The following is a 12,063-nucleotide window of genomic DNA, read 5'->3' as shown; positions in this document are numbered from 1 at the left end:
GCCCACGGTCCTATTCTGACAGGATTTGGCTTAATTTAAGCTGTGGATATATTCCATAACCACTAACAATAAAACTGCGGTGCATGGTGCATCACACATCTGTCAGTTAACAGATCTGCATTTGTTGCTGTATTTTTTTAATTTATTTAATCTGATTTCTCCAAGTTTTATCAATCTGCATGAGTCTCTGAAGAGAAAATACTTTAATGGGTATATCTGACAGATTTATTGGTTCTATGGTTAATGTTGCAATTTGACGTTTTAAATAGTTAAATCAAAATATAAAATCCACATTGTAAAGATTCTCACTGTTAGACGGAGAGTCTTTGCACTCGCCCTCCTCAATGGTAACATCATCAACAGCGATATTGCCTTCAATACCCGAGCCTCTGACTCCTTCCATCACCACCTACAGTAAAAGAATAGAATAGAAATATCCTTAAATTCAGGTGTCACAGCAGCAAAAAGCTGAAGTAAGGGCAAATTCATAACAAAAGGCAAAATAAAACTGGTATAAAAATAGTGTGCTGAGATTAAAGAAATGTGAGGCTATGTGGCATAATTTAAAGAAAAAAAATAATTAGGGGTTAAAGGTTCAAAATGACCAAGATCATTTATTCCTTTTAATGTTAGAAGACAACTATTAATAATGGCCATTGCTTCATAAAAGAAAATTCTCAAAGAAGCACCAAGTTTACCCAAACTTTGAGACAAGATAAAAAACAACTAATTTTAAATTTTGCGTAACTGAAGCTCCCAACCAGCATGACTTGCTGATGGAGCATTTAAAATAAGCTCACATTGGTTCCCTGCCAAGAAAGACTCCAGATGTTTACCGTCACATCATGTCAATTAAGTTTTGGCTCCTACCACCATTTCGGTAACACTTTATTTGACAGGGGTGAATAAGACTGACATGACACTAAATGACATCATAAACATGAATATTTATGACTGTTGTCATAAAGCGTCATTCGGTAAATCATGACACTTTTAATACAAAGTTGACATTATTCAAAATGTCTTTGTTATGACAACGTGACATTATCCAAGACAACGTCGTTGTCATGACAACTTGACATTAAGCAAGGTATTATAACTTGTCATGAATGCAATAACAGGTGCATTTTAAAATGTTATCCTTATAAGACATCATTAACAAGTCACTTTTTGTTATACATACCTTTTGCTGTCATGAGACCATTATAATTGTGACATTATCCTCCTCTGTTAAAGTGTATCACAGTAAACTAGTAATGAAGATGTCATTGAATGTCATTAATCTATCACTTTAATGACAGAGTCATGAACATTTCCAGTTACCTCAAGTAAAGTTGACCTTACTTGAGGTAACTGGAAATGTTCATGACTTGTTAAAGCTGTCTTATAAAGATATAAGCCAATAAATGCCCCTGTTATTGCATTCATGACAACTTATAATTGCTTGGTTAATGTCAAGTTGTCATGACAACGACGCTGTCTTGGTTAATGTCAAGTTGTCATAACAAAGACATTTTGAATAATGTCAACTTTGTATTAAAAGTGTCATGATTTACAGAATGACACTATGACAACAGTCATAAATATTCATGAAGACCTAAGGCGCTTTCACACTGCACAGAATGGAACGGTTGTGTTCGCATTACAACTTGCGACCGGTGTTATAGATCAACTGGTGGCTAAATCAACCCTAACCCCCCCCACACCCCCTACCGTTTCTGTAATGTTACACTTTATTTCCTAGCTCATTTACAGAAGTCATGGCTACCGCAGATCTATGTGGTAGTGTCATTTCTTCCTTATTGTTGATATTTTTTCTCGTCTTTATTCTTTTCATCAAGTGACCGTAATTCTCAACCATATGAGACATCGCTGAAAAAACAATTGTCTTATATACTTTTACATCAGAAACAGGTTAAAATCTTCACTCGAACTGAGATTCTGAAAGTGCCACCAATTATAATCCAGGCCTGGTTCTTAAAGCGCGGGGTGTCCGTTATATGACAATCAATGACAGCTAGGAAATAAAGTGTAGCGTTACAGAAACAGTTAAAAAGATTTCGCTATAGTTTACCTATTTGAAATATCAATATGAGGAATATGTGGAAAAATTACACAGCCAGTCGATCTTTTTAAACATTTCATTTTTAATCCCAAGGCTCTTCAACATTTATGTCGGCTTTCAGGGAATAATCTTTGCTTTGAGATCTGCTCATGCCACATCAAGATCTATTTCGATATTCCTTTGACGAGTTTCAACCTCTGAAGCAACACATAAGTCAGGACAAGCTCTGCGTATTTTACACGTTTTGATGGTTTTGCAGATGAACTTTTAAAAAAAAGGCAACATACCATATTAGACCAATAAAGTCTTTCTAATTAGTTATTCCCGAAATCTTAGTGGTTGCTTTACGGAATCGGATAGTATTTTTGCAAAGATTTGTAGTTCTTTAAGCTTATTGCATTGTTTACTTCCTGGTTCGGTAAAGGGGTCCTAAAAAGCCACGCCCACAGAAACATCAGTCTTTTCCAGCTGCCACCACCAGTTGATGTAGCCATCAGTTGATCTATAACACCGGTCGCAAGTTGTAATGCGAACACAACCGTTCCGTGCAGTGCGAAAGCGCCTTTATTCATGTTTATGACAGTGTCATGTCAGTCTTATTCACCCCCCTTCAAATAAAGTGTTACCAAAATTTCTCCCTTGATCGGAATGTATCTGCCACACCACACAGCTCCCCTTAAGTTAATGTCCATAATTAAATTAGTCTGTGGATAAATCATCCAACATTTCAATATGAATAGCGCATGAAAAAAAGACATGAATACCAAGCCGTACCTCTTATGTTCCTTAAGATTCCTCTTAACTAAAGGACCTAAGCAATCCATTTAAGTAAACAGTGCAGATACCTCCAAATGTTTCTTTGCAAATTCAAGCATAAGCCGGTCTTCCACTGGCCATCTGAGCTTCTACGCTGCACACATTTATGAATAATCTGAGCCACCAACCTACTGCATCCAATAAGATAAGGTAGGTAAGGTCATTTAATTTCTATAGCACATTTTCAGCAACAAGGCAGTTCAAATTGCTTTACATGAATAGAAGGAAATAAAAACAAAACAAGAAAATAAAAGGAAAGAGAAAAAGGAAAAAGTATAAAATTGCATATTGGTTCCCCATGCTTAAGAAGTAGTCGATAATTTATAAACTACTTGGGGTTTCTCAGAATTCTTGTTCTGATAAACTAGATGTTGGCAAGATTTTTGGTAAGATTAATTGAGGTATAAAACTAAATGTTGGTTCCAGTTGTTCTGGGTTGAGTTTTAGATTTGCTGAATGTTGGTTCTCCAAGTTTTATTCTTGTTCTGGCTTGTTAAGTAGATGGTACTTTCTAAGTTTGCTCTGGATTTATAAACTAGCAGGAGTTTCTTTAGGTCTAGCTCTGATATTAATAAGCAAAATGTTGGTCTAAAGAAGGGGTGCTCAATACATTGAAGTTGATCTCGGCAGAAGGTGACAAAACTGAACGCCGTCAGGAGGGGAAGACCAGCACGTACTCTTCTGACGTGCTTATCAAAATATTCCTTAAGATCCAAGATATTTACAACTTTATAAAATAATAAAGAAAATCAACAAAACATGCTCAAATTAATGACCCAACAAAAATATTACTCTCAGTCATTATTGTTTCAACAAGGTATTGTGCAATTCTTACCATTTCGGTTCCAATAACAAAAAAACCCTGTGTTCAGGGGAGCTATTATTATGAATTACAAAATAAATATCAAGCTTGAAAACCTGATATTGTAACGGACTGAATTTTTAACATAAACTCTGCTCAGCTAGCAAAGCACAGGTGGTCGCCGTAGCAACAGGTCTACTTAAACGACAAAGAGAGAAAGTAAAGAGGCACAAGTGGTTTTGAGTTGATCACCTGTTCGTTCAGGTTATTTTACCTTTGTTTACCTTTGCTGTGGCTCTTTACAGCCGCTGTAGTTTTTGAACGTTCCAGAAATAACAAACTGGGACTAATTACCTTATTTGTTTACAAATACATGTCATTCACAACAAACATCAAATAGGACAAATATATTTCATGATGTATTCAACAAACAAATCCTACTGTGATAATTATGTGAAATTCAATTAATTGTGCTCAAAGATGCCATAGAGCACCAAACTATTTGTTATATTAGACAGAGTCTCAAAGTCTCTTTTATTGAGTGGAAATAATGATGAACAGAGATGTACCAGTGAGACTTTAGGGCAGATGGAAAAATTAAAGTCTGTGCAAACTAAAGAATATTGTCTATGTGAACTGGCTCCCCTGTGTCAGCTTTGGCTGGCAGCCTATCTCAAATCTCCTGGATGACATATCATCAAGATGCTCTTTCCCATTTCCTCCCCCCTTCTGAAGACATTTGTGCAATCTTCTGGCTGGTCGCTTCAAGGACTTGCTCTTAGATAATAAAACTGTATCAGAGACTGTTGCCTGGGAGAAGCTGGCTGTACGGATTAATGGACTTACTGCACACATTTCTCATGGCCACAGGTAAATACTCCCAGATCTCACTGCCTTTGCTGGCTTGTGTATGAATGTTGCTATATGTGCTGGGATTTGTTGTGCAGCCTCTCATTGCATTTTACTCACAATCCGGTGTATGTTAGGGAAAAAAATTATTGCCCATTATTTGGTTGTTATTGGATGCAGTTTCTCATCCTTATTATGGGCCAGGTATCTTAACAACATGGAGGAACAACATGCTCTCTTCCTTCCAGAGAGCATTATACAGATCCCTTTTAATATAGTCTTCCTATTTTTGATGCTGGATCTTCAATATCCTCAATTTGAAATGCTGGGCATCTACTCGTGTGTTAGCTTCAGTGGCTAAGCTTTGGCTATGGTTCATTGTCACCTTGATATCAGAAGGAAAATCTTTAAAAAATGTTGCACTGGAGTGTGCTAATCACTGGACACAGCTGCACACAACAAGACTCAGTTGTTGTACCAGCAGCTCGCAGACATTTCAACTTTTTTGCTTTGTTCATGGTATAGCTCTTGCAGCTCTTGCTAAAAACAATTGGAGTAAGAGGCAACTGGAAATGATGAATGTGGCTTAAATGTAAACGGAAATAGATCACTACCACTCGTGGTATATAGGCTATTTCCTGCACGTCAACATGGCTACAGCACTGCTGCAATCAGCTAACGTGATTGACTTGTGCATAAATTGCTTCAACGTGGGGTCCGTTGCAATGATTGGCTGAAACAAGGAAGCCATCTGATTAGTTACTGATCATTCCCTGTTAAAAAATACATTTGTGGATTGAGATGTCACAACTGTGTTGAAATAGAGCTACACTTACTAGAGTATAATTTTTGGATACTGTGATCCAACTCTGTGTATGAATGATGAGAGTTGGACTGGACTAGAATGTGCTGGTCATGGCCTAAAGAAGCCAAAGTGGGCATCCCTTATTTTCATTTCTGAAAGGTGGCACTAACCATCCATCCATTTGGTTGGGAATTGTTCTCATATAACCCCTGATGATGCATCTGTACTTTGGTTGTGAAGCCCAATGCTGGTGAATGATGGGTATTTGGCACACTTGTGGTTTGAAAGGCTAACAGTTGATCCCTTCGGTAAAGAATGGGACTGTGGTCTCTACTGGGGTCTCAAGACAAATGTGTGGTAAAAATTAATTAAAAGTTGTCCATGATCACTTCCATTTTTTGTCTATTCAAAGAATCAAGAAAACCGAGAGAAAGACTTTGAAAGCTTGGTTGGTGCCATCTTAAGGTTAAAAAAACCCTCGGATTTTAAGGATATCTCTTGTCCACAGCCCTTGAAACTTTCAGAGAGATTTCATTTTGTGTAAGTACATTTACTGTATTTGATGTGTGTGTTCAACAGAGAAATTCAGATTCAAGAAGAACTCTGGCTGAGCTACTGCAAAACAATATCAGTTTCAATCAGAAAACACATGTTAGTGATTTTAAATATTTTTAACATATATCTGCCATAGGGTATGAATGATTTTGGGCTTAGCAAGATGTTAATTAAATGTATTTAGTAAAGAATAAAAGTATATAAATTCCAAATGTTTATGCAAAATACCCACGAAGTCTAAGGACTTTGCCCCATGTAACTAACCATACTCACTTTTCCACTAGTCAGCTATGTACTGTACCTGAAAGGTTGTGGTTGGGTGGATGTTAACCCTTGCCTGCTGCCAGTAGTTTCCTTGGTTACCAGTAAGACTCCAGATTAAGGTATCTGTGAGCATCTGACCTTTCAACCGCAAGAAAATATTCAAAGCTCCTACAAAATAAATAAACAGTGAGATTAGGAAGTGTACTGCAAACCAATTTTGTCATGTGTCATACCAGAAGGAATGAGCATCTTCTTGCCTTCTCACCTATATGTTTCCCAAACATGTGGTAGTAGAAGGTAAAGCAGTAGGTGGGATTGTTACTGGCTGAAGAGGAGGAGACACTTTTGGTGTTTATGTTGAAAGTTGGGGACATCAGTCGGGCTTTATCTCCCTCCAGCCTGGGCCTGGATGTCTCAATGAACATGTAGAAGCCTGAGGGTCCACAACAGTCTAATTTTCACTTAGTGCTTCAGCAGTTAAGACAGTAACATTTACTTTATGTGAATCTGTCACCAATGGAAAGAAGAGAAACATTTTAGCTTAGTTAATTTTGAACAACAGACTTACAGTAAATCTCAGTGTTATAATAGAATTCATGTAACAATGCTTTTGTCTATTGCTGTGTTTGAACACATGAAGACAATGAAGACTGTGATTAACAACATTGAACTCGATGTGGTTGTAGAAGTTTTTAATCCTAATACTTAAGTTATATTACCAGAATAATTCCTTCTATTTTTTTATGTTTTTATTTAAAGGTGCAGTATGTAACTTTATTTTTCATGTTTGTTAAAAATTTCACTATACCCTGAAAGCAGAAGAGTGATAAGCTGTGAAAAAAATCAGGTCCCCCTGCCTCTTCCTTGTGCCCCTAATACCATTTATAAAAATATGTCGCTCCCAAACCAAAACCAGTCAACTAGAGCCAGGAGGAGTGTCTTTGCTCTATCATTCATAGCTGTGTATGCGCAGCTCACTTCCACACAGCGTGCACGCTCACCTGTCGTTCAAGCTGAAGCAGGCAGTGTGCTGCTGCTGCTGCTCAGAGGCGCAAAAAGTGGGTATGCAGCGTATGCAACGCATAGGGGCGCAGCACCAGAGGGGGCGCCAAAACCCCGTCTGGAGGGGGCGACGCGCCGATTATGTTTTCCCATACACTTCAACGCGCCTTACGCTCCTTCACCTCTCGCACATAACGAGGTTAATGTAGCGATTTTTACACTTCTCGGGGGGGGGGATTTATGTTTTCGCATCCACATTGCGCCACTGCTGCTGCTGCAACAAACCAATATTACATGGAAACATCTAATTTTTGGAGTAGTACCTGGTCCAAAAACCAAGACAAGTAAACAAAAGATCTATGAAAGGCAAGCTTAAAATAGAGAATTAGACATAGCCCGAAATAAAACAAGGGTAAACATCGGAGCTGGACTTCATAGGTGGATGACCTAAAAGCTCTCAAAGGATTCAAAATTGATCCAGAGTTATCCACATTTCTGCTTGACCAGCAAGTATCTGCTTGATTTGTTTGTTTTTGATTTTTTTTTTAAATCAGCAAAGATACATTTACGGGATCACTTTTGATGGCGTAAATCTAGTATTACTCTGTAGCTTGATGCAGCACTGATGCAGTGATAATCTGATAATTTTTCCGTAAGAAAGTTGTAGCTGGATGGTGATTCATTTTTAACATTGCCTGCTAACTCAACCTCAGTATAAAAATTCGTCCATACCTACATTTATTTGTCCCAACAAATTTTTTGGATCAGAATTAAATGCATTTACATTTGGAGAAATTATTTTATTGTGGGCTGCACCTGTCAAAAATAAACAGTAAATTAAATATACAGTGGGGAAAATAAGTATTTAGTCAGTCACCAATTGTGCAAGTTCTCCCACTTAAAAAGATGAGAGAGGCCTGTAATTGACATCATAGGTAGACCTCAACTATGACGGACAAAATGTGAAAAAAAATTTGAGAAAATCATTTTGTCTGACTTTTAAAGAATTTATTTGCAAATAATGGTGGAAAATAAGTATTTGGTCAATAACAAAAGTTCATCTCAATACTTTGTTGTATATCCTTTGTTGGCAATGACAGAGGTCAAACGTTTTCTGTAAGTTTTCACAAGGTTGGCACACACTGTTGCTGGTATGTTGGCCCATTCCTCCATGCAGATCTCCTCTAGAGAAGTGATGTTTTGGGGCTGTTGGCGGGCAACACGGACTTTCAACTCCCTCCAAAGGTTTTCGATGGGGTTGAGATCTGGAGACTGGCTAGGCCACTCCAGGACTTTGAAATGTTTCTTACGAAGCCACTCCTTTGTTGCCCTGGCAGTGTGCTTGGGATCATTGTCATGCTGAAAGACCCAGCCACGTTTCATCTTCATTGCCCTTGCTGATGGAAAGAGGTTTTCACCCAAAATCTCACAATACATGGCCCCATTCATTCTTTCATGTACACGGACCAGTCGTCCTGGTCCCTTTGCAGAGAAACAGCCCCAAAGCATGATGTTGCCACCCCCATGCTTCACAGTTGGTATGGTGTTCTTTGGATGCAACTCCGCATTCACTTTCCTCCAAACACGACGAGTTGTGTTTTTACCAAATAGTTCTACTTTGGTTTCATCTGACCATATGACATTCTCCCAATACTCTTCTGGAACATCCAAATGCTCTCTAGCAAACTTCAGACGTGCCTGGATATGGACTGGCTTAAGCAGGGGGACACGTCTGGCACTGCAAGATCTGAGTCCCTGGCGTCGTAGTGTGTTGCTGATGGTAGCCTTTGTAACATTGGTCCCAGCTTTCTGCAGGTCATTCACTAGATCCCCCCTTGTGGTTCTGGAATTTTTTCTCACCGTTCTTGTGATCATTTTGACCCCACGGGCTGAGATCTTGCGTGGAGCCCCAGATCGAGGGAGATTAGTAGTGGTCTTGTAGGTCTTCCATTTTCTGATTATTGCTCCCACAGTAGATTTCTTCACACCAAGCTGCTTGCCTATTGCAGATTCAGTCTTCCCAGCCTGGTGCAGGTCTACAATTCGGTTTCTGGTGTCCTCCGACAGCTCTTTCGTCTTCACCATAGTGGAGTTTGGAGTGTGACTGTTTGAGGTTGTGGACAGGTGTTTTTTATACTGTTAACGACTTCAAACAGGTGCCATTAATACAGATAATGAGTGGGGGAAAGAGGAGCCTCTTAAAAAAGAAGTTACAGGTCTGTGACAGCCAGAAATCTTGCTTGTTTGTAGGTGACCAAATACTTATTTTCCACCATTATTTGCAAATAAATTCTTTAAAAGTCAGACAAAATGATTTTCTCAAATTTTTTTCACATTTTGTCTCTCATAGTTGAGGTCTACCTATGATGTCAATTACAGGCCTCTCTCATCTTTTTAAGTGGGAGAACTTGCACAATTGGTGACTGACTAAATACTTATTTTCCCCACTGTAACACACATACGTTTATCCGCTGTAGTGGAGCCATGGGCACCAGTGTTCTCACAGTGTGAATGTGTGCACACTGGTCTTCTCTGTGCGATATAGAGTTAAATATGTTTCACAATTATTCAATCAAAAAACTCTCAAAAAACTTTTTTTATTGTGATCAAAACTTTGCGAATTGTAATATTTTTTTGTTTCTTCCGAAAAAACTTATCTCAATTAAAAAAAAAATAAAATTGTGGTCATGTCATGATCAGTGTTTCTGTGGGTTTTTTCTGTGTAGTCCTGTTCACTGTGAGTCTGTCTCTGCGTCTTCCCTGTTGATTGTTTCCCAGGTGTGTCTCATTCCCTTGATTACCCCGTGTGTATTTAAATCCACCTGTTGTCTTTGTCTCTCGTCCGATCCTTGTCGTTTGGTTGTCGTATGTCGCCTGTTTCTCCGTGCTGTTCCCCGTTGTTCCGTTCTTGGATTATTTATTATTAAAATCATCACTTTTCACCTACCTCCTGGGTCCGCGTGCGTCCTCATCCTCACCACCAACCACCATTCCTGACAGGTCAAAACTTTTTGAATTGTATGATTTTAAAAAATATTTTTTGAAATTAGAATCACTCTTTTTTTCCATGAAGTGAAAACGTTTTTTGCAGAACATAAACTTTTGCACGTCAGAACTTTTTGTTTGCAATTCTCAAACTTTTGGTTTTGATGCTCCCTCGTGTTCTGATCCTCTCTAGGAGCTGAAAGAATTGTTCTGTTCAGTAACGCCTACAAGCACTGTCCTGCTTCAGCTGCACTCTGCCTGTCGTACTAGAATGGGGAATTAGGAGAACGCCGATTTAATTTCATAACATAACACAGCAAAAAGCATGCTAAATATAATTCAAAATAAAACTAAATACAAGACACACGCCAATTAACACTAAAAAAAGACATAAAACATGAATATCCTACTTCGGCCTGTGATCTAACAGCTTGTTTTTTCATTTTGCATCTGGAAGAAAATATATATTTTAGAGTTACATTGCCTCCCTTCATCCACTGCACTGATTATGTAGGTTAGGGTAGGGTAGGGTAGGGTAAGGGTTAGGGTTATGTGTGTAAATAGTCTGTATGTACAGTCTCTTGACATGTGTTTTCGAGATTAAGGTGGACCACTGGTGCAGAGGTCCAATGTGTTTTCCCACTTTAGCTGCAATGTTAGATAATACACACAGACATAAGCATTACATACGTTTCTTAACGTATGTAATGCGTTAAGATGTAATGCAGTATATCAGATACACTTGATATACTGCAGCGCTTTATGCAACTCGACAAAGGTGCACTGGTTAACGAATTCAACATAAAAACAGGCAAACCGTATTTGATGTAAGGTGTGTGTTCAACAGAAATTCAGATTCAAGAAGAACTCTGGCTGAGCTACTGCAAAACAATATCAGTTCCAATCAAGTCTAGTTTATACACTTTATCTAATGCTAACATTAGCTAGCATTATATGCTAACGGGGACCATGGGAAAGAAGATCTATAATTGTCGTCATAAATTGTGGAAGATTTCTTCTCTGAAAAAAGGGTGGACACTTTAGCAGCTGTTAAACGGTGTAATTTTGAGAGGATTTCTTACCATTCACATTCTGTCGTGTCAGTTAAAGTGGGAGACAGTCAGTCAGTCAGCACTAACCAATAGGGACACGTCTTACATCGTTTGTCTTTAGGCCCCGCCCAGGTTGTTCATGTTTCTATTAATCAAAACTCTTTGAGTTCAACCAAAAAAAGTGAGCATCAAAACCAAAAGCGATGGGAACTGGGGGTTTTGGGTCTTTGTGGGAAGTCTCTTGTCTACTGCTTTTTTGATCATCCACTAGATGATCCCAAGCAGGGCTGGCCCAACCCTCCATTGGGCCCTAAGTGAAATGTGGTTTTGGGGCCCTCTAGTTCTGCTAACAACGTGGACTGGATGCAATCAGTGTAGCTGATTTAATTTTATTTAATTTTTATTTTTCTTATGAACCTTCTCAAAACTCCTTTTCTTTGAATTGACATGTCTGTTATTGCCTTTGCACTGCAGCAGGGCTATTTAAGTTTTATACTGCTTTTATGTTTGGTTCCTAATGTAGCAAGTGTGTAAAAGTGTTTATATTTCACCCCAAATCCATCCTCATTATCTGTATATATTTGTTTGTTTTTTTTGTTTGTTTGTTGTTGAATTGTATTTTATTTTGGTGGAGAAGCTTTCATTTTCTTGCTTCCTGTTCCCATGTCACATCCTGTGTGTTCCCACTGCCCCCCTTGGTTCGGGACGAGCTGTGCTGGGGAGAGGTAAGCGTACAGAGCTGTCTTCTGTTTGTGTATTAAAATATTCAAAAATGTTCTAAAAAGTATGCTTGATAAACTCATAAGTTGCTATATATTGTTGTTTAACTTGTTTATGTTTAGCGCAGCACTGTAGTGGGTATTTAATT

The 12,063-nt window shown here is 38.4% G+C and overlaps 1 protein-coding gene across 1 annotated transcript in view; it reads right to left on the bottom strand.

Moving 5' to 3' along the window:
* Window positions 1–12,063, bottom strand: part of LOC106932337 (MAM domain-containing glycosylphosphatidylinositol anchor protein 2-like) — a 331,489-nt gene that overhangs the window by 14,064 nt on the left and 305,362 nt on the right. Inside the window, exons 14-16 of the mRNA XM_088002677.1 lie at window positions 6,422–6,589; window positions 6,194–6,324; window positions 310–409 (exon numbers count right to left, since the gene is read on the bottom strand). Of these exons, the coding sequence (XP_087858803.1) occupies window positions 310–409; window positions 6,194–6,324; window positions 6,422–6,589 (399 nt within the window). The remainder of the gene's footprint in view (window positions 1–309; window positions 410–6,193; window positions 6,325–6,421; window positions 6,590–12,063) is intronic.

The sequence above is a fragment of the Poecilia mexicana genome, unplaced genomic scaffold (assembly GCF_051168715.1).
Source record: "Poecilia mexicana isolate PSO_F unplaced genomic scaffold, ASM5116871v1 scaffold_22, whole genome shotgun sequence".
Taxonomy (NCBI): Eukaryota; Metazoa; Chordata; class Actinopteri; order Cyprinodontiformes; family Poeciliidae; genus Poecilia; species Poecilia mexicana.
The sequence above is the reverse complement of the archived record's forward strand: the minus strand, read 5'-3'. Positions and strand labels throughout refer to the sequence as shown.